The sequence below is a fragment of the Stegostoma tigrinum genome, chromosome 37, assembly GCF_030684315.1.
Source record: "Stegostoma tigrinum isolate sSteTig4 chromosome 37, sSteTig4.hap1, whole genome shotgun sequence".
NCBI lineage: Eukaryota > Metazoa > Chordata > Chondrichthyes > Orectolobiformes > Stegostomatidae > Stegostoma > Stegostoma tigrinum.
The window spans coordinates 1495901-1519370 of record NC_081390.1 but is presented as its reverse complement, the minus strand read 5'-3'; the positions used below and the strand labels follow the sequence as shown (position 1 = coordinate 1519370).

At 41.9% G+C, this 23470-nt stretch overlaps 1 protein-coding gene across 1 annotated transcript in view; it reads left to right on the top strand.

The window, feature by feature from the left end:
• Positions 1-23470, top strand: part of tm9sf3 (transmembrane 9 superfamily member 3) — a 114895-nt gene that overhangs the window by 69291 nt on the left and 22134 nt on the right. The window contains exons 9-11 of the mRNA XM_048563575.1: positions 1726-1856; positions 10267-10406; positions 20718-20786. Of these exons, the coding sequence (XP_048419532.1) occupies positions 1726-1856; positions 10267-10406; positions 20718-20786 (340 nt within the window). The remainder of the gene's footprint in view (positions 1-1725; positions 1857-10266; positions 10407-20717; positions 20787-23470) is intronic.

The window sequence follows — 23470 nt, the reverse complement described above, 5'->3', positions numbered from 1 at the left end:
TCATTATAACCTGCCCCACCTCTCACTGTACGGGACCTATATTTGTCTTCAGTAATCTTCTTCAGTCCACATACCTATAGGAGCTTTCACAATTAGTTTGTATGCTCCATGCCGGCTTACTCTTGTATTCTATTTTCCTGTTGTAATCAATCCCTTTGTCCTCTGTTGCTGAGATCTAAACTGCTTCGAATAATCAGGTCTGCTTTTTTTAAGCCAGTTTGTATTTCTGTTTATCTACTTATCTGTTTGTGCTACTAATTCATCCACTTTATTGTGAATGCTGTGCATAAGAGACACCTGGCCTTAAGACTTGTCTTTTCAACGTTCTTTGTTCCATTTGCTTTACTCTGTGCTGTGGTCATATTTGATTCTTGCCCTTGAATCCATTCCAACTTGTTTTTGCCCTTGTTTGCCTCACTTCTGTCAGCCTACATGTGTTGCCATCCCCCTGTCAGCTGAACTCTCCCAAGTCCATGCCACCTGCTCTCTTTTATTAACTCATTCCTTTCTAAATGACAACAGACTCTAAAAACATCCCTGTACCAATGTTACACTGCCTGTAGTTTCTCGGTTTCACCTCACTTCACATGTAGCAGAATGAATACGGTATACTAAACTGAAAGAGATACAAGTAATTTATTATTTAACTGGAGACCTGAATAAATTTATATAGTCACAGACAATATGACCAAAACAAGAGCTATTCCACGTATCGCAAAAAGCACAAGCAGGTTTCCACATCAACATCCTGCATTGGGCTGGGCACATTGAAAAAAAAAGGAGAAATCATTACCTGTGACAACAATTCAACTCGGGTGGGGTGAAGTGTGAATGGGTTTCTAGTCAAAAGAGAAATGATATACCTCCCCACCTATACTCTCCTCTCCACCGATCATCTCCTCTATCTACCTTTGGTCCGCCTCCACCCTCTCCCTATTTATTCCAAAACCCTCTCCCCATCCCCCTCTCTGATGAAGGGTCTAGGCCCAAAACGTCAGCTTCTGTGCTCCTGAGAAGCTGCTTGACCTGCTGTGTTCATCCAGCTTCACACTTGGTTATCCTGTAACCCTGGAGCCTTCCTGCTCTAGAAGATGACCAGTGAAAAGCCAAAAGTAGGAGTTAGGGAGCAGTGTCATGACAGATGATACTGAGTCACAGATGGGTGAGTAGAGAATCGACAAGATGCAATAACATTAGTTGTGAGTGATGAAGGATATCTTCTCAAAAGTCGCTATGAAGGATAATACACAGAACAGGTTAAAACAATGACCTCGTGGAGCAGTCCTGTTTAAGGATCCAGGAAAGAGGGCAGAAATAGCCTCTGTGGATTTGGGGATGCTGCTTGGATGTGCTGGACAAAAGATTTCCAAAAGAGATTGCTTCAAAGATTGCCACTGGAACAAAGGCTGGACATTGTGGTGGCGGTCATGTTCAAGGTGGAGGTTAGAGGAGATATCCAGGAGTCGACGTTCTACCTGGACCAGGCAGAGGTCAATTTGCCACACAACAGCAACACATTTCAGTGTCAGGATTGGGGAACTTGAGAGAATGGAGCCCTTGCAGCAAGTTGGGAGGAATATAATTTATTAACTGGAAAGTCATTTGAGTTGTTCTTGACCTGTGAAAGAATTTCTGTAAATACAGATCCTTACTTTGTCTCTGAGTAGGTGAAGTTGTTTGAAACAAGTTTTAACGTTGGTTTTCTACTTTTTTAAAAATAAATAGGCAGAAGGTGGATAAAGCAGATGTTCATTGGAGCATTCCTGATCCCAGCCATGGTGTGCGGAACTGCATTCTTCATAAATTTCATTGCAATGTATTATCATGCATCACGAGCTATTCCTTTTGGAACAATGGTAAGCATGTTAGATAGTATTCAAAAATGGGTATAAATGTACAGTCACATCTTATCCTCCTGTTGAAAATTGTTTCCCTACACCGAAGTTTTACTGCCTTGAGGTAGATTTGACCAGCACCCACTTCTCTTGATTTCTTTAAGTACTGAATTACGTTGTGAGCAGATTTCTTCCTTCCCTATAGACTGAGTTTAGTCTTGAACTTATTAACTGGTATTTTATGTATCTCGTAAATAATTTTAAAACTGAAGTATCAAGATTTTGCTCTCTGTATTCACTCTCAGTAAAGCCCTCTAATATTAAGGGTTATCTGTATAACTGTTGACTCAGTTTCTAAAACTGAATGGAGCATGCAACATGACTTATTTGGAGAAATGTAAAGTTTTAGCAAGATAACCTTCATTTTATCTGCTGATTTTTGTGATTATAAGTGATATGTTTCTTTACCTTTTAATAGTGGATGTTCAGCATCAATTATCACCTGCTATCATTCTCAGATCATCCACCCTCTCTGCAACTATGTCAATGGCAAATGATAAATTCATATTTCTTATTCTTCCTTCCAGCACTTAATATCCTGTACATATTGAATTTGTTCTGCTGTACCCTGGCTTTATCAAACTCAATCGCAATCATTCAGTTGGGTATCAATTGCCAGCTACTGCTTGTACGAATTGAAGTTTTTTTTAATCACCGAGGCGATGCAGCCATTCTTGAGGAGCTCTCCTCAGCATATCATCCCAAGGTGATAGCTTTCCCCTACTAGTGCATGGTAGCTTTCACGCTGTTTCTTACTCTTGAGTTTTCATCAAGGATACCATAGCATTTTGTTTTGTTCTCTTGTGAGGCATGCGTGTCTTTAGTAAGTCCCCCAATTTTTACTCATATCTAATTGTCCTCGAGCCAAGAGTAGTTGACAGTCAATCATGTTGCAGTGAATCTGCAGACACACTTGTGCCGACCAGGTAAGTATGGCAGATTTCTTTCCCTGAAGAACATGAGTGAACCTCGTGGCTTATTACAATCAATCAATCATAACTTTGTGCCCCCATCACTGAGACGAGACTAGCCTACTCTTCCAGATTTTATTAACTGTATCTAAATTCCATGAGCTGCTGTGGTGGTGTTTTAAACACTCGTTTCCAGAGCATTTAACCTTGCTCACTGAATTAGTAGACCAGTGGTATAACTAATAAGTCACCTGCCGTCTTCCTAATTGTATCAAAAGGAATAACTTTAATTTATATTGGGCTTTTCAGAATATCCCCAAATACTTCATTGCTGATAAATTACTTGGGCAATATGGTTGCCTGTATTTTAGACATACAAAGCAGCCAAGGTCTCAAAAACAACGAGATGAATGGCCAGTTTGAAAGATGCTGTTGACTGGGAGAAAAGTGTTGACCAGGACACCAAATGGTTTTACTCCTTTTTTTTTCAGTAAAACATTTTGTATCTTTTACTGCAGATAGTTTGATTTAGTGGCCCTTGGAATCTATCACCTTTCATTGCGGCACTGAAGAATCAAGCTAAGTTATATCCTTTTGGGATAGGGCCCGAACCTAAAGCCTTCGTACCCTCTGTCCTATAAGAATGGTTTCATTAAGCCAAGCCAAACCAACATTTGTCAGAGGCTTCACATTATCAGGAAGGACCTCTTCTTGCTGAAACCATCTTGACTGCCATTTATTAGTCTACTTTAACACCGAGTTTTTTCTAGTTTTCTTGTGATTAGTTTTATTGATGCAATACTCTACTTGCTGTGTTGCTATCTTGAAATACTGGTTACTGTTTTATATTTTCCCAAGCCACTAGGCATATGTATTAGAAGCAGGAGTAGGTCATTTGGCCCCTTAATAAACTTCAGTGCAGATAGACTCAACCTTTCTTGATAGCACAACACCACCTCTGAATTGCTTCTAAGGAGATCAAACAGTGCACGTTGGCTAGATGTCTCAATGCCCTTTACAACAGTGGAAAAGCGTCCCTGCTTTTGGGATTTATTGCTAATGAAATACTTTATAATTGAGGGAATATTGTTGGAAATGTACAAGGCATTAGTGAGACTGCATCAGAAGTGCTGCGTGCAGTTTTGGATCCCTCTCTTGAGGAAGGATGTAATTGCATTAGAGGCAGTTCAAAGAAAGTTTACCAGATGAATTCCAGAGACGAGAGGCTTGTCTTTTGAAGAGAGTTTGAGCAAAGTAGATGTAGAGGATGTTAAGGGGATCAATTTACGGTGAGAAGTTGTAGTTTTCAGATGAAGGGATGGTCAATTTAAAACTGTGATGGGGAGGAATTTCTTCTCCCAAATGATAATGAATGTGTGGAATCCACTACCGTAGAGTAAATTGGATGGCAGGACACTAAATAAATTCTGAGGAGAAAGTGGACAGATTTTTATTTAGTTAAAGGTTCAGCGGGAGCAGGCAGGAAATTAGACCTCTGGCCACGGTGAGGTCAGCTGTGATTATATTGAAAAGTGGAGCCGACTTGAAGGGCTGAATGGCCTGGTCCTACTACTAGTTCTTATGTTCTGCTTTTATATTCAGTTACCCTTGCAATAAACAGCAACATTTCACATTTCTTAATCACTGGCTGTATCTGCATGCTACCTTTTTGTGACTTGTAGACCAAGTCGAGATCCGCAACCTTTTTCCATCTAAATAATCTGTTTTATCTGTCAAGTTGATCATGTGTTTCTCTTCGTCCAGGTAGTAGGTAAAGGTTGTGAATGATTGGAGCCCCAGTGCTGATGCCTTTGAATTTTGCATCTTGCCAACCTGAAAATGACCCATTTTATGCATGCTTTTGCTTGTTATGGACCCAATTATTCCTTCATCCCACCCCTATCCTCATGGTCCTTTCAGTGCTTTCCGTTGTGCAGTATCTGTGCTGAATCATGCTTCAACCACTATTGTCACTCGGCCTCTGCTTCAGAAGCCCTCTGAATAATCCAAAATCATTATCATATTCAAGTGGATGGTTTTTTCAGGATGATGAAATCATGATTTCACTGCACCCAAAATAAGTAAGAGGGGTGTAGATGGCTCAGGAGGTAGGTTACTGTGCAGAATTGTAAGCATGTGCAAGAATATCAAAAACAGAAACAAGGCATTGATGCATCAGTTTCAGAAGTGGCAGAACTTTCAAGCATGAGTCTGGGCAGCAGAGGGAAGAGGTCTAATGCTTGAAAATTCTGTGCAAGAAAGTATTCTTGTGCATCAGGATGTACCTAGTGTGCAAAGGACTAGAAGACTTAATTTGTCTTGAATTCTCTTTGACTGCCTCCCTGCCATAATCCAGACAGTGAGACTCAGTTACCAGCATTCCAGTCTGAATCAAGATGTTGTGGTTTCAATTCCCATTTCAAGACTTCAGCAAAGCAATCTAGGCTGATACTCCAGTGTAGTTTTGAGGGGTGCTGCATTGTTAGTAATGCCTTCAGGTGCAACATTAAACTGAGGCCTTGTTTGTTATTATGGGTAGAAATTATTGATTTCATTTTGGCATTAATTTAAGAAGTGCAGGTGAGTTAACTCGAGGGGCCCTCTTGTGGCACAGTGGTAGTGTCCCTACCCCAGACTAGGAGGTCTGGGTTCAAGTTGTGAAATGACTGAGCAGAAGCCAGTTCCTGACACCAACATACCCTTCATCTAATAAGACAGCTTGGAGTCAGTCCTCAACTGAGGAGATTCTAATCTCCTGATTGGTCCAGGTTGACAACCCCAATTAAAAACCTCATAGTCAGTACGGTCCACCTGGTTTCAATCAGTACACGTAGATTAGGAAAATAGGTTAAATAAAAAAGCCAGCCTGTTCAGAGATGTTATTACACACGTCTGGAGCAGGTGCGACTTGCACCCAGGTGCTACAGTCCAGGGGTAGGAACACTACTGAAGGCTCACTGAACAAGTTGATTTGTTTTAATCCTTGCAGACCCCTCTGTCTGTGTAGTCGCTTTGTTCAATTGGTTTCTGCTTGATATTAACAGCAATTCACTAATCTTTTATATATTTCCTGATCAGCCTGTCCAGAGACATTAATACACACCACTGGAGCAGGTAGGATTTGAATCCAGGTCTTTTGGTTCATGGGTAGGGACACTCTTGCTGCACCACAGGAGCCCCCTTAAAAACCATTAAAAATGGTTTTTAAAAAGAAAAGTCTGTAGTCTGGCCAATATGTTGATTATAGGAGCTTGCTTTGTACAAATTTCCCACATTATAACAGTGACTGCATATCAAAAGTAATTTTTGATTTTGGCATGCCTGATTCATATATTCATACAGTGCAGAAAAGGCCATCAGCCCATCGAGTCAGCATCTACGTAACTGCAATGAAAAGTTTGGTAATCCCACTTACCTGCATTTGTCCCATTTCCTAATGTTGATATTTGAAGTATTCCTCCAAATATTTTTTAAAAGTTGAAATGTTCCTAGCCTCCACTGCTTTCCAAGGTAATGCATTCCAGATTCCCTCCACCCTCCTGAGTGAAAATGTTTTTTTCCCCCCTCATATCCCCTTCGAATCTCCAGTCCCTTACCCTAAAACTATGCTCCCTCATGATTAATTCTTCAGCCAAGGGGAACACCTCGTTTCTGTTCACCATCTCTATGCTGCTCATAATCTTAAACACCTCAATCATCATTCCTCCCCCCAATGCCCAACGCCTTCCCTGTTCAAAATAAAACTGTCTAGGCCTATCCAATCTCTCCTTATAGCTCAGTTGTTGCCTGGAATGAAGTGTCCTGTGAACCTCCTCTGTATCCACGCGTGCAGTCATATCCTTCCTGTAGTGATGTGACCAGAACTGCACACAGTACTCCAGTTGTGGCCTGACCAGCGTTCCGTACAACTCCAACATTACCTTCTTGCCAAATCCGATGAAAACAAGCATCCAATGTGCCGCCTTAACCATCCTATTCATATGCTCTGCCAACTTCAGGGATCTATAAATAATAACCCCAAGATTCTTCTGTTCCTGTAAGCTACCAAGTGCCCTGTCATTCATTTAATACCCTCTCATCTTATTCCTCCTTCCAAAGTGCATCACCTTGCATTTATCATGGTTAAATACCATCTGCCATTGGTTTGCCCATCTGACCAACCTATGTATAATCTTCCTGAAACTTAAAACCATTTCCTTTGCTCTTTCCACTCCCCCAATCTTGGTGTCATCTGCAAATTTGCTTAATATTCTTCCCACTTATCATCTATTTCATTTCTGTTTATAACAAACAATAAGGATCTTAGTACTGATCCTTGTAGTACACCACTGGACACCGATCTCCAGTCACACAAACATCCTTCTACCCACAATCCCTTGCGTACCAATACTAAACCAGTTTAGATTCCATCTCACTAAGTTTCCCTCCATTCCATGTGCTTTAACCTTCTCAATCAGCCTCCCATGTGGGACCTTGTTAAAAGCCTTGCTAAAATCCATATAAACTATATCAGCTGACATCCACGCACTTAATCACTTCAAAAAATTTTATCAGATTTGTTAGGCACAACCTCCCTCTGACAAAGCCATGTTGACAACCCCTATTTAACCTATGCCTTTCCAAGTGGGTATTAATTCATTCCCTCAGAATGTTCTGCAGTAGTTTTCCTACCACTGACATGAGGCTCACTGGCTATTTCCTCGTTTATCTCTACCACCGCTCTTTAAAACGTGGAACTACATTAGCCATCCTCTGGCATTTACCCCGTGGCTAGAGACAAATTAAAAATATGTCTGAGCCCAGCAATTTCTTGCCTTACCTCCGACAGCAGCCTGGGATGCGACATATCCAGACCAGGGGATTTGTCTGTTTATAAGCCCTTTTTATTTAATTTGATGTTTGTAAAAGAAGCTACATATAAGCAAGTTTTTGTTTTTGCTTAGTGCCATTGAGTCATAGACTTAGACAGTGTGAAAATAGACCCTTCGGTTCCATTCATTCATACCAAACAGATATCCTAAACTAGATCTAGCCCCATTTGCTAGCATTTAGCCTGTATCCCGCTAAACCCTTCCTATCCATGTACCCATCCAGAGGTCTTTTAAATGTCGTAATTGTATCCATCTCCACAACTTCCTCTGGCAGCTCAGCCTGTACATGCGCCACCCTCTGCATGAAAAAGTTGTCCCTTAGATCTCTTTTTAAATTTTCTCCTCTAACCTTAAGTTTTCCTTAAGCTTCCCCTCTAACCCTCTAGTTTTGGACTCCCCACCCCAGGAAAAAGACCTTGCTTATTCACCCTGTCCATGCCTGTCAGATTTTATAAACCTCTGTAAGGTCACCCCTCAGCCTCTCATACTCTAAGGAAAAAAGCGCCAGCCTGTTCATCATCTCAAACCCTACAATCCCACCAAAACCCTTATAAATCTTTTCTAAACCCTTTCAAGTTTATTAATATCTCTCTTATAGCAGGGAGACCAGAATTGAACACAGTATTCTAAAAGTGGCCTCACCAATATCCTGCATAGCTGCAACGTGATCTCCCAACTTTTATACTCCGTGCATTGACCAATGAAGGAAATAATGCCAAACACTGCCTTCACCACCCTGTCTGTCCATGACTCCACTTTCAAGGAACTATGCACCTGTACCCCAGGACTCTTTGCTTGGCAATGTGCTCCAGGCCCACCATTAGTATTAGCCCTACCCTGGTTTGCCTTACTAAAATGCAATATCTCACATTTATCTAAATTAAACTTCATCTGCCTCTCCTCTGCCCATTGGGCCATCTGATCAAGGCCCTGTTGTACTCTCAGGTAACCTCCTTCACTCTCCACTACACCACCAATTTTGGTATCATCTGCAAACTTACTAACCATACCTTCTATATACACATCCAAATCACCTGCAGAAATGACAAAGAACAGTGGACCCACCACCGATCCTTGTGGCATACCACTGGTCACAGGCTTCCAGTCCAAAAAACAGCCCTCCACCACCATCCTTTGTCTTCTGCCTTCAAGCCAATTTTGTATCGAATTGGCTAGCTCCCTCAGATTCCACATAATCTAACTTTGTTAATCAGTCCACCATGCAGAACCTTGTCAAATGCCTTGCTGACGTCCATATAGATGACGTCTACCACTCTCCCCTCCTCAATCTTCTTTGTCAAATCAGTGAAATACTATTTCCCGTGCCCACAGATATGTTGACTATCCCTGATTAGTCCTTGCCTTTCTGAGTGCGTTTAAGTCCTGTCCCCATCTCAGAATCCCCTCGAGGAACTTACCCACTAGTGACATCAAGTTCACCAATCTGTAGTTCTCTGGCTTTTCCTTACCACCCTTTTTTTAAAAAATGGCACCACATTAGCCAGTCTTCCAGCACCTAACCCATAGCTGTCGATGATGCTTCCAAAGCGTGGGATCTCTTCCCAACCATACAACCCTGAGTTAAGAACTGAAGACTGATCTTATCAATTAAGATAAATGTGAGAAAACCACGTGCATACATAAACAGCGAAAAGTTGGCAGTATAAATTCCCCTTATTGCCTTAAGAACCTCTGTTTTTGACTGCTACTTAGGCACTGCTGTTGTCTTAAACTGCTGCTGGATGGCGCATGTACACTGTCTTTCTAATGGTGTACAGAGGATCTCACGTTGGATAAGTGAATTAACCAAGGACATCTAATTGAACCTCCTTTTTCTTTTCCATTCGCTATGTCAGATCTTTTTCCTCAGTGAACCAGATATAGGTTATTGCGCTTTGCCAGGACTGATGTGACATTCCAATCTGAACTGCACTTTTGTTATTTTAAATTGTTTTATTAACCTAAATATTACAGGGAAGCTTCTATTGGATTCGCTGTGAGTAAGCAGTGATGTTTCGGGCGTGTTTTATAAGCAGGAAGTGGTACAATAAAGGACAAAAACCTGAGGCCAGAGTTGTTCTTTTTTTGAAGAAAGACCGATCGGTTCAGCTTTTCCATATTTTAAAATCCAAGAATGACTGAGAGAGACTCATGGCCAATGTTTCCATCTATAATAGCCTAGACCAAGAGAACACTACTTGTTTTAAAAGTAGTCTTAGTGATCAGGAATAGACATTGCAGATCACTTAGGAGCTTTGTGATGTTAGGATTTTTTACGTCAAGTTCATACCTGAATGATTTCTATTCTTATATTTGAATCTTCCCATCTTGATTGATCCATTGTGACCTTTAATCATTTCCTATGTTGTACAAGGAAATTCTCAATAATCTCCATCTTTATCGATTGAGCTCAGTTTTTATAAAGACTGTACAGCACTCTGTTATCCATTACCTATATGCGATCTTAATGGGTCCTGGGCGCTCTGGTTTCGAATTACACTTTATCAAAATGTTTCCAACATGCAGTATATGTCTAACGAATGCAGGAAGTTAAGTTTATTTTTTATATGTTCTTTTATCTTCACAAAGGTTGCTGTGTGCTGCATCTGTTTTTTTGTCATCCTCCCACTGAACTTGGTGGGCACTATTCTTGGTCGGAACATGTCAGGGCAGCCCAACTTTCCATGTCGTGTTAATGCAGTACCACGCCCAATTCCAGAAAAGAAGTGGTGAGTACGAAGGAAAAGCATTAAATATGGGGCTATGGATGATTTGTTCTTCAAAAGTAAAGATATATGAAATGCTTTTTTTCATATTTCAGATCTGTTAAACTCCAATATTCCACGTGTGGAGCTAAATTTTATTGTGACATTCAGAGCAGATTGCAGTTTCACTTGTATTGTTCAAATGACATTGGACACCATCAGATGTGTTTTGTTTAATTCTTGCATGGGAAATGGCATCACTGGCAAAGCCAACATTTGTTTTTGGCAATTGCCCTTGAGCTGAATGGCTTGATGAGTCATTCGAGAAGGTAGTTCAAAGTCAACCACATTGCTGTAGCCCTGGAGTCACATGTAGGCCAGACCAGGTACAGTAGATTGCATTCCTTAAAGGACACTACTGAACCAGACAGGCCTTTATTACACTTGACAACAGGATCGCCATTAGACTAGATTTAAGTTTCAGATTTTGATTTCAAGTTTCATCCATCTGCTAGAGAAGGACTCAAACTCTACCCAAGAACACTACAACAGAAAGTTGCAGAAACTCAGCAGTCTGGCAGTGTGTGTGAAGAGAGAATCAGTATTAAAGTTTCAAGCTTGATATGACTCTTTTTGTCAGTATTCCCCCAGATTATTAGCCTGGCAGTCTGGGTTGCTAGTACAATGACATAACCCCTATGCCACTGCTTCTGCTTCTTCAGGACATCAGCTATACTGTTCAGAATCAACCTTATGTATTCTGTAGGATGTAGTCACAGGAAGTTGTTGCATGTGGTGCTAGCCTGGGGCATACATTACTGAGTACGTGAGCAGATGTTCAAACTATTGATGAACGGTAAACGGAAGAACAGTTATCAAAAATATAACACTTATCCATAGAAAATAACATTCGATTGATGGCTACAAGCCTGGTTAAAGAGGCAGGTTTTGAGAAATATTTTGGGAAAGAAAAGAGAGGTGGAGATGTTTCTGAAGAGAACTCCAGAGCTTAGGACTGAGGTAAGTGGGGGCACAATAGCTAGTCATAGTCAGAAATGTGCAACATGAAAATAGACCCTTCAGTCCAACTTGTCCATGTTGACCAAACATTTGAAATAAATCTAGTCCCATTTGTCAGCATTTGGCCCATATCTCTCTCAACCCTTCCTATTCATATATCTATCCAGATGCCTTTTTAAATGTTTTAATTCTACCAGACTCTACCACTTTCTCTGGCAGCTCATTTCATACACATACCACCATCTGCATGAAAAAGTTGTCCCATAGGTCCTTTTTAAGTCTTTTCCTTCTTATCTTAAAGCCATGCCCTCTAGTTTTGGACTCCCCAACCCTGGGTAAAAGACCTACTTGAAATCAAAAAGCAGAACTATCAACTGTGCTGATTCACTGCTGGGTCACACAGCATTGCAGCTTTATTTATCAGTTTGATTTACTTCCCTAGTGGTCACTGCCTTTGTCTATCTATCTAGCAATGCAGCAGTTTATAAAACACTAATTACTGTTCCTAGAATTCAAAGAAGTCAACTCCAATGCTGAAAATACCTCAAAGAAGGAGCAACACTTATAGCCAGTTTTTTTTTTTCTGTCTTTCATTTTGGATTACTCAAAATCTTATTGGAGTGATTAGAATCATAGAGTGGGGGAAGAGACAACAAAGGCCAGAATTGGAGGAGTGCAATCATCTCTGCAAATTGTCGGGCTGGGGATGAAGAGATGGCAATGGCAAAACTCAGAAAAATTTAAAAACAATAGTCAGAACCTTTTTAACTGCGGCATTGTTTGAATTAGGGACCAGTATAGATCACTAATAGGGTGAACAAGAGAGGGGAATGGTAGCGTATGAGCAGCTGAGTTTGGATGAGTTCAAAATAATGGATGTAAGGAGACAATCTTGGTGATGGAGAAGATATGCAGAGACACCTGCCCACAGCCCCGGACACACTTGCTCCCTCAGTCACTGCTGCAGACAACAGATTGGTCTTCCTGGGAGTCAATCCAAGGAAAGCGATGGGCCCACACGCTGTCCCTTGCCGAGCACTCATTTCATGTGTGACCCAACTGGCAGAGGCATTCACTGACACCTTCAGCCTCTCCCTCCTACAAGCCGAAGTCCCCATCTGCTTCAAGAAGACCACCATCATGGCCGTACCCAAGAAAGCGCATGCAATGTACCTTAGTGACTACCACCCAGTGGCTTTGACCTCAATAATCATGAAGTGTTTTGAGAGGCAGGTCATAGCCCTTGTCAACTCCAGTCTTCCCAGCCTGTCTTGATTCCCTGCAATTTGCCGACTGACATGACAGGTCCACAGCAGATGCCATATCCATAGCCCTGCACTCATCCCTGAAACATCTGGACAACAAAGACACCTACGTCAGACTCCTGCTCATTGACTGCAGCTCCGCCTTCAATACCATTATTCCCTCCAGGCTGATCTCAAAACTCTGACCTTGGTCTCAGTTCTGCCCTCCGCTATTAGATCCTCAGCTTTCTGACCCAAAAACTGTGATCAGTGAAGATGGATAACTGCACCTCCACAATAACACTCCACACTGGAGCCCCCCCCCAAGGATGTGTCCTCAGCCGCCCAGTGTACTCCCTGTTCTCCTGAACAGCCGTGTTGCCAAATTCCAAATGAAAGCCATCTACAAGTTTGCTGGCCACGTTGCCATAGTGGGACGGATATCTGACAACAATAAGTTAAAATACAGAAGGGAGATAGGGGGCTTGGTGACGTGGTGCAGTGGAAACAACCCCTGTTGTAGCATCGGCAAAATTAAAGAACTAATCATTGACATCAGAAAGAAAAATGGAGACTCTGCTCCCATCTGCACCATTGGAACTGGCGTTGAGAGCATGGAGAACGTCACGTTCCTTGGAGTCACAATAACTGAAAACCTGTCCTGGACTTCCTGCGACAGTCAAGAAGGCACAACAATGCCACCTCTTCTATGGAAAGGCTGATTCATTTTCACGGAGCACTGGTATCAGTAGTGGAACTAGTGGGATCTGTTAGAGGCCTGAACACATCTGAGACCAGTGTTCTGGCAAAAAGGGTAAATAGGGTGGTCAAGAGGACCTTAAACTAGAAAATGGGGGTGGGGGAAAGGGATTGGTAAAATGCCAAGAAGTAGAATGGTCATTGGGAAACAAAGCAGCAGGTTAACATCTGTGGAAGTGGATTCAACTGCTTGGAAAAATATGAAAAGAGAGAACTCAGGAGAGGTTATTAAAGTCTCCAGCACACAAAATGTGACAGTCTGTTTGGAAAGGGTTAGGAATCAAATTTCAAGTACACAGGATAAATGAATGACAATGAGAAGAGGGACAGTCAGTACAGGACTGAAGGTGTTGTATCCGAATGCACGCGGTGTATGAAATAAGGTAACTGAGCTTCTGGCGCAGATCGAAATTGGTAGTTATGATACAGTGGACATCATCGAAACATGACTGCGAGTGGATCAGGATTGGGAGCTAACCATCCAAGGATATGCGTCCTGTTGAAAAGACAGGCAGGTGGGCAGGGTGTGGGATTGTCTTATTTGTAAGAAATAAAATTAAAATTAAATCAATAGCAAGAAACAGTAGGGTCAGATGATATAGATTCTGTGTGGGCAGAGTTGAGGAACCACAAACATTAAAAAAAAAACATAATGAGAGTTGTGTACCAGCTTCCTAACAGTAGTCAAGATTTGGAGCACAGGATACACCTGGAGATAGAAAAGGCATATAAGAAAGGCAAGATTATACTGATCATGTGCGATTTTAGTATGCAGGTAGACTGGGAAAATCAGACTGGTAGTGAATTGCAAGATGGCCTTTTGGAGCAGTTCATGGTGGAGCCAGTAGGGAACAGGCACAACTGGACTTAATGTTGTGCCATGAGCAGGCGTGATAAGGGAGCTTAAGGTGAGGGAACCCCTAGGAGGCAGTGACCGTGATACAATAGAACTCCCTCTGCCGTTGGAGAGGGAGAAGGTGAAATCAAGTGTAATGGAATTCCAGATAAATAAAGGCAATTACAGAATTGGCTGGGAGAGGAGCATAGCAGGAAAGACAGTGGAACAGCAATGACAGGGGTTTCTGGGGGTAATTTGGGACCCACAGCAGAAATTTGTCCCTAGGGAAAGAAGCATAACAAAGAGAGGATGAGGCAACCACAGCTGACAAGGGAAGTCAGGGACACCATAAAAGCAAAGGAGAAAGCATATAATGTGGTAAAGGACAGTGGGAAGTCAGTGTTGGGAAACCTACAAAGATGAACAGAATCAGCGAGAAAAGAAATAAGCAGGGAGAAGATTAAATATGAGGGTAAGCTAGTCAGTAATATAAAAACAAATTGCAAGAGGTTCTTTAGACATGCAAAGGACAGAAGAGAGGCAAAAGTGGATATTGGGCCACTGGAGAAGTAGTAATGGGAAACGAAGAAATGGCTGAGGGACTGAATAAGTACTTTGCATCAGTCTTCATGATGGAAGACGTGAGTAATATCCCAAAACTCCGAGAGTTGGGGTGCAGGGGTGAGTATGGTGGCCATTACTAAGGAGAAGGCGCTAGAAAAACTGCAAATTCTTAAGGATAAATCACCTGGACCAGATGGCTTCATCCCAGACTACTGAAGGAAATAGCCGAAGAGATAATTGAAGCATTAGTAGTGATCTTTCGGGAATCACTGGAGTGAGGGAGGGTCCCAGAGGACTGGAAACTTACTAATGTAATACCCTGTTTAAGAAGGGAGTAAGGCAAAGAGCAGAAAATTTATAGACCAATTAGCCTGACCTCGGTCATTGGTAAGATTTTGGAGTCCATTGTGATGGATGAGATTTCTGAAAACTTGGAAGTGCTGGGCAAAAACAGCATTATTTCATTCAGGGGAGATCATGTCTGAAAATCTGTTAGAATTCATTTGAGGTGTTAACGAGTACGTTGGACCAGGAAGACCCAATGGGTGTCATCTATCTGGACTTCTGGAAGGCCTTTGATAAGGTGCAGCACAGGAGGCTGCTGAGTGAGATAAAGCCCAATGGTGTTGGAGGTACGAGCATGGATAGAAGATTGGTTGTCTGGCAGAAAGTAGAGAGTGGAGATTAAAAAGTTCCTATAAAGGGTGGAAGCTGGTGACTAGTGGTGTGCAACAAAGGCCATGACTTTTCACTTTACGTATTAATTATCTAGATGAAGGAGTTGAAGGTATTCTGGCTAAGTTTGCAAATGATTCAAAGATAGGTGGAGGGACAGGTAGTATTGAAGAGGTCGGGTGAAGGCTGCAGAAAGATTTAGGTTAGGTTAGAAGTGGCAGATAGAATACAATGTGGGGAAAGTATGAGGTCATGCACTTTGGTAGGAAGAATAGAGGCATGGACTATTTTCTAACTGGGGAGAAAATTCAGAAATCTGAAGCGCAAAGGAACTTGGGAGTCGTAGTCCAGGTTTCCCTTAAGGTAAACTTGCAGGTTGAGTTGGTAGTTTGGAAGGCAATTACAATGTTGGCATTTTTCTTGAGAGGACTAGAACATAAAAGCAGGGATGTACTTCTAAGGCTTTATAAAATTCTGGTCAGACCACATTTAGAATATTGTGAGCAATTTTGGGCCCCATACCTTACAAAGGATGTACTGGCCCTGGAGCAATTCCAGAAGAGGCTCTTGAGAATGATCCCAGGAATGAAAGGCTTGCCACAGGAATATTTGACGACTCCAGGTCTGTATGCAAGTGAGTTTAGAAGCACGACGGGGGGATCCAGTTGAAACTTACAGAATACTGAAAGACCTGGACGGAGTGGACGTTAGGAAGATGTTTCCATTGGCAGGAGAGACTAGGATCCGAGAGCACAGCCTTAGAGTAAAGGGAAGACCCTTTAGAATGAAGATAAGGAGAAATGCCTTCAGCCAGAGAGTGGTGAATCTGTTGAATTTATTGCCACAGAAGGCTGTGAAGGCCAGCTCATTTTGTATAGTTATACAGAGATAGGTTCTTGATTGTTAAGGGGATCAAAGGTTTCAGGGAGAAAGCAGGAGAATGGGGTTGAAAAACTTAGCAGTCATGATTGAATGGCAGAGCAGACTTGAAAGGCCGAATGGGCCTATAATTTCTGCTCATATGGTCCTATGGACTTTTTGAGTATGGGAGTTGAGATGTCACATTGATGTTCAACAGGACATTGAGGCTTCTTCTGGACTTCTGTATGCACTTCTGGTCACACTGCTGCAGGCAGGATATTGTTAAATTGAAGAGGATTCAGATAAGATTTACCAGGATGTTGTTGGGAATGGAGGGTTTGTGTTGTAAGGAGAGGCCAGATAGACAGATCTTTTTTCCCTGGAGCATAGGAAGTTAAGGGGTTACTGTATAGAGGTTTATAAAATGAGGGGCATAGGTAAGGTCAAAGGTAATGGCCTTTTCCCAGGGTGGAGTAGTTCAAAACTCTGAAGGGTCTAGGCCTGAAACATCAGCTTTTGTGCTCCTGAGATGCTGCTTGGCCTGCTGTGTTCATCCAGCCTCACATTTTATTATCTTGGATTCTCCAGCATCTGCAGTTCCCACTACCTCAAAACTATGGGGCTTTTTTTTATGGTGATAGGAGAAAGTTTTAAAAAAGGATGAGGGGCAACTTTTGATTTACACGGAGTGATTCATGTGTGAAATGAACTGCCAGAGGAAGTGGTGGATGCAGGTACAATTACAACATTCACAAGGCATTAGAATAAGTATTTGAATTGGAAAGGTTGAGAGGCATACAGACCAAGTGGGACTGGTTCAGTTTGGGAGCATGGTTGGCCTGATCCTATTTGACCTCAGGATCTGTTTCCATGCTGTATGACTCTGTGACAAGGTCTGTGTACCCGCCCCCCGCATCAGCTGATCCTGAAGATTAAATCACATGGCATCCAATGTAAGTTGGCAGGTTAGATACAAAACTGGCTTATTTGTAGAAGACAGAGGGTAATTGTGGGAAGTGTGTTTTTCTGGCTAGAGTCTGTAACCAGTGGTTTTCTGCAAGGGTCAGTGCTTAAACTATATAATGTTTATATTTTTGTAATGTTTATAATATATAAATGAATTGGATGAAAATGTGAGTGTTCTGATCAGTAATTTTGCAGACGGCCCAAAAATTGGTGGTGCTGTGGATAGTGATGCGAGTTGTCAAAGGATATAGCAGGATATAGATGAGTTGGAAGGCTGGGCAGAGAATTAGCAGGTGAAGTTTAATCTGGACAAGTGTGGTGATGCATTTTGGGAGGTCAAATGTAAGAGAAAAGTATACAGTAAATGGCAGGACCCTTCCACGCATTGGACCCTTAGAGTGCAAGCCCTGAAAGTGGCAATACTAGTGGATAAAGTGGTTAAGAAGGCATATGGCATTCTTGTCTTCATCAGGCAGGGCATGAAGTACAAAAGTTGGCAAGACATGTTGCAGGTGTATAAAACTTTATTTAAGCCACATTTGGAATACTGTTTGCAGTAGGATGGATGTGGAGGCTTTGGAGAGGGTGCAGAAGAAGTTTACCAGGATTTTGCCCAGATTGGAGTGCGTTAACTGTAAGGAGAGGTTGACATACTTGGGTGTTTTTCGCTTGAGTGTTGGAGGCTGAGGGGAGACCTGATAGTAGATAAAATTGAGTGGCGTGGATGGTTGAAGGCCTTTTTCCCCAAGGTAGAAATGCTAAATACTGTGGACATGTATTTAAGGTGAGATGGGGAGAATTTAAAGGAGATATGCAAGGAAAGTTTTTGCTTTATACAGAGGGTGGTAGGTGGCTGGAACACTTTGCCACAGGAGGTGGTAAAAGCAAAGCTGATAACAATGTATAAGCGGCTCTTAGGGCTGGGAATAGACAGATATGGACCATGTACAGGCAAGTGGGATTAGTTTAGAATGCCATCAGACATGGTGGGCAAAAGTACCCGTTCCTGTGCTTTACTGTTCTATGTTCTGTGATTGTGCACGAACCAAGGCTAATTTGTGCCGTAATACTAAGTGTAGAAAATCATACAGAAGGAAAGTGATCAGTTTTGCACGTTTCATTGGCTTTTTCCTATTGCTATAGTGTAGACATGAGTCATACTTCATTGCCTAGCACAAATTGTTACTTCATGTGTTTTAAAAAAAAGAAATACAAAGTTGGACTGTCAGCATGTGTACCTGAAAGGTATTACCCAAAGATTATGATTTCAAATCCCACCCCCAAGAATTGAGCACCTAAAACAGGCTGAAACTTCCATTGGAGTTATTAAGGAACTGTCTGAAGTCGCCTCTTTCAAAGGAAATACTAAATAGAGTGAGCATCTGCCAACACATCATGTAGATGTAAAAGGTTTGATAGTGCTTTAAGAGAAGAGATCTTCCTCTCTTCCAGGTGTTATTTATCCATCAAAAAGCATCATTCCCAGAATCTCAGAGTTACTAAAGTACTGAAGGAGGCCCTTTGATCTTTCACGTTTGTGGAAGTTCTCTGAATGAGGGAAAAAAAGCACCATTTTCCTACCACTTCTTCCCGTAGCCCTGCGTGATCTTCTCTTCCTTGGTCATCCTTCTCAGATAAAAATCCAATTCCCGTTAAATACCTGAATGAACTCGCTGCTACCTACTACAAGAATTATCAAGGCAAATTGGACCCCCTTTTCACAGCTTTCAGCTGCCCTAGTTTGAAAGTTAAACATCCTGACAGGCGCTTTGACGGCTACAGTACAACAATAGGTACATGAAGTAAATGTGGTGTTAGGGTATTGGCAGAATAGGGTGGCAGCTGCAGAAGTGGTAAGATGCCAGGTGAGCAGCATGTCAAATGGGAAAAGAGGTAGTGTGTAAGGTGGCAAGTTAAGTAATGCACTGTTTAGGGCAGGTTGGGTTGGATGAGCGGGAGAAATCTGGCCCAGCAAACTGGGTGGAAAAGGTTGGTGTCAGATCTGAGGGGATTTGTGGCTAGCAGTTGTGTAGAGGTTTGTTTAGGCCCTGGGTGCTGTAAGGGTTCTGGAGGAGGTATAGTTAAGGATGTGAAAGATACGTAAGAAGCCAGTTTAGTAGTTAGTTGAGCACTCAATAATCTAACTTTTCCTGCATAACTATTTTACTTAATCATATCAAAAACATCCACCAAATCCAATTTAAATGAGACTTTGAGGGTTCCAGCTGTAGAGGAACTGCCCACTGGAACGTTCAGTTTCCTGGACAATTTCTTTGGAGAGCCTTCACAGGGTCCCATGCACAACTCCGATCAAAACTGGCATTATGACCTTCTGGTCAGAAGAAAATCTGAGCCAGAGTATTTTGTGGGGTGAAGCAGGTTGGGATGTCCCGAAGTTGTGGAAGATATTATTTACATGCTAGTCTTTCAGTTTTTAGAAAAATTAGTTCATGTTTGAATTTGCCCTTTATAAAGCTGAATAATTTACTTCATTCTTGTGATGTGGCGAGGTCTGCATTTATTGTAGGTTGTGGTTTTACTGCTAACTTGCCCAGGCCACTTCAGAGGATGTTGAGAGGCAATTTATCAAATTCACATTTGCAATTTGCCATGACTTGAACTTATGACCCCGTCTTGCTTGTTCAGAAACTAAAGTAGCATACTCTTTAAAATGAGGGAGGTAGAGAACTAGGAGAAAGAAGCTAAGAGTGCTAAATATGAACTGCCATAATGTAGCTAGAGGTTAACAATTTAGGATTATTTTATATGAACGAACTCAGAAAGATGAATTGCTGCGTGACTGAGAAATTATCTCAAGCAGTGAAAATGCAAGAATTAAGCTAGCTTCAAAAAGGAAGGGAATGAAAAATAAGTGGTCACAGACCTCTTGTTTTAAGACCTTTAGTGATTTTAGATCTGATTTTTCTCTACTGCCTTGCCACCCCCATCCCCACCATAACCGGTGTTTCAGCCTGACTTAGTTATCATCTCCAGTCTATGGAAGACTTGATACAATGTAGTTGCAGCTGTCACATATTTGCTTATAGCGCTCACTAGCATGCAACAGGGTGCTTATGCTAGTAATTTAACATTTTTAATAGGCTTGTATTAATGATGAGTGAATTGTGGAAAACAATGTTTATCTAGCTTTACTTCAGTGCTCTCACAAGGTTTGAGAAAAAATTCAGTTTTCTTCATTGGAGTGAAAAAAGAATGCTTCCTCTGTTGGTAAAAATATGCAAAAGCTGTTAAAGTTCTACCCTTGCTGGGCCAAAGAATGTGGAACGCAACCAAAAGAAAAAGCATCTCCATAGTAGGAATCTCTTCTGGAAAGTGCCAGATCAACAGATGACACTTTTGACATCCTGTGTTAAATTGAATATTGCTAATTTTTGTCTTATTAAATAGGTTCATGGAGCCAGCTGTTATAGTATGCCTGGGTGGAATCCTGCCTTTTGGATCCATTTTTATTGAAATGTAAGTTTATTTGTACTTTGGAATATTCGTGGTACTTCAGTGCACGTTCATTATGTTGTGCACTTTCAAGGCTGAATTCATAACTTTGCTGCTGCATGATATATTGAATGTTACATTCATGTGCAATTGGCATCAATAGTTAAAATGGCCTCAGGATGAAAGATTGAGACAGTTGATATTTTTGTAATACTAAATGAATAGTCAACTAACTTTTAATAATTGCTTAGATCAAAATTTTTAGATGAAGAAAATTCCATTCTGTTAGCCACAGTAAAACAAACATGGCAGATGTTAGGAATATTTGACTTAGAGTTTTATTGGGACTTGATATATCGTCACAAATATACCGGAGGGAAACATTGCATTGAAGTCGATACGTCTCCAGGCGTTGTGTGATTCACTTCATTCATTGTCACATAGGATTATTATATGTACTTCGTCAGTTTTAACAAACTGCTAACCGCAAGTGTTCTGCACATCCAAGTTCTTATCCAGATTTAAATGTCTGTTACCACTGAAGTAGAAATTTCATCCAGCCACCTGTCGTGAGACAGTTTAAGTTTCTAAGTCACACTGCATTAGGGAAATTTAATATGGAAGAATTTAGAAAATTGTGAAACTCGATGTTTGTTTCATTATGTAGAGATGTGTTGTCAAATAAAAACATGTTTCATATAATTTTTGTTCTAACTTGCGTTCCCCTTGGCGGGGGTGGGGGGGGGGGGTAGAATGTCCAAGCTAATCCAGTTCTTGATTTGGTTTAACTGAAGTAATTCCCATTCCGAAATCAGCGCTAATGGGAACTGCAGATGCTGGAGAATCCAAGATAACAAAGTGTGGAGCTGGATGAACACAGCAGGCCAAGCAGCACCTTAGGAGCACAAAAGCTGACGTTTCGGGCCTAGACCCTTCATCAGAAAACGGGGTTGGGGAGAGGGTTCTGAAATAAATAGGGAGAAACGGGGAGGCGGACTGAAGATGGATAGAGGAGAAGATAGGTGGAGAGGACAGTACAGGTGGGGAGGTAGGGAGGGGATAGGTCAGTCCAGGGAGGGCGGACAGGTCAAGGGGACGCGATGAGGTTAGTAGCAGGAAATGGAGGTCTGGCTTGAGGTTGGGAGATGGGGATACATGAGGGGAAGAACAGGTTAAGGAGAGGGGGACGAGCTGGGCTGGTTTTGGGATGCAGTGGACATCAAGCAGATGTTCACCTGCACATCCGCCAATGTGGTATACTGCATCCGCTGTACCCGGTTTGGCATCCTCTACATTGGGGAAACCAAGTGGAAGCTTGGGGACCGCTTTGCAGAACACCTACGCTCGGTTCGCAATAAACCTCCCAGTCGCGAACCATTTCACCTCCCCCTGCCATTCCTTAGACGACATGTCCATCCTGGGCCTCCTGCAGTGCCATAATGATGCCACCCGTAGGTTGCAGGAACAGCAACTCATGTTCCACTTGGGAACCCTGCAGCCCAATGGTATCAATGTAGATTTCACAAGGTTCAAAATCTCCCCTCCCCCACTACATCCCAAAACCAGCCCAGCTCGTCCCCGCCTCCCTAACATGTTCTTTCTCTCACCTATCTCCTCCTCCCACCTCAAGCTGCACTTCCGTTTCCTACCTACTAACCTCATCCTGCCCCCTTGACCTGTCCGTCCTCCCCGGACTGACCTATCCCCTCGCCACCCATACTCTCCTCTCCACCTATCTTTTCCTCTATCCATCTTCGGTCCACCTCCCCCTCTCTCCCTATTTATTTCAGAATGCTTACCCCATCTCCCTCTTCTGATGAACGGTCTAGGCCCGAAACGTCAGCTTTTGTGCTCCTCAGATGTCGCTTGACCTGCTATGTTCATCCACCTCCACACTTTGTAATCTCTAATTCCTATGCTTCTTTTTTTTGAAATTGGACGCCTACATCTTGAGACCATCCTTACCTTATATCTGAACTTGTGCTTCAGTGATCAAAGAAAGGGCACAGTTGATGAAGGGTCTAGGCCCGAAACGTCAGCTTTTGTGCTCCTGAGATGCTGCTTGGCCTGCTGTGTTCATCCAGCCTCACATTTTATTATCTTGGAATTCTCCAGCATCTGCAGTTCCCATTATCTCTCTGTCAAATCCTGGCTGGATGTGAAATGAATACAATTGGAGACATTTTGCTTTGTCCTTGACCTCCAACAACCACAACAAGTTTCCTGCTTGTTAGGAATGATTCTATTGTTATGTTCCCAGCTGATGTTTCTATTGGACAAGTCAGATGTCAGACTGAAATTTGCTTAACGGATCGTATTTTGTTCATTTAAAGTAATCACTCACTGAAACATAGGTACATAAACCTGCAGATTTTCTTAACAATTATTGTTATTGTAACAGTAATAACAATAAGAATATTGCACATAACAAACCATGGTAAATAAATATAAAAACTTAGTTTTCTGTGTGTTTTAAGAGTTTTCAAAATCATATCTGTTCACCAACACTATTACCTTGCAGCATTTCAAATCCGAAGAAATTATCCTTCCATGTCAAATCTTTAGGTTTGACTTAACTGCTTCTCCCCAGTTCTGTCCCGTTAATTGTGAAGTCTGCATATCTGAATGTTCATAAAACAGAAAACTTAGACTTTGAGATAACAAGGTATAGAGCTGGATGAACACAGCAGACCAAGCAGCATCGGAGG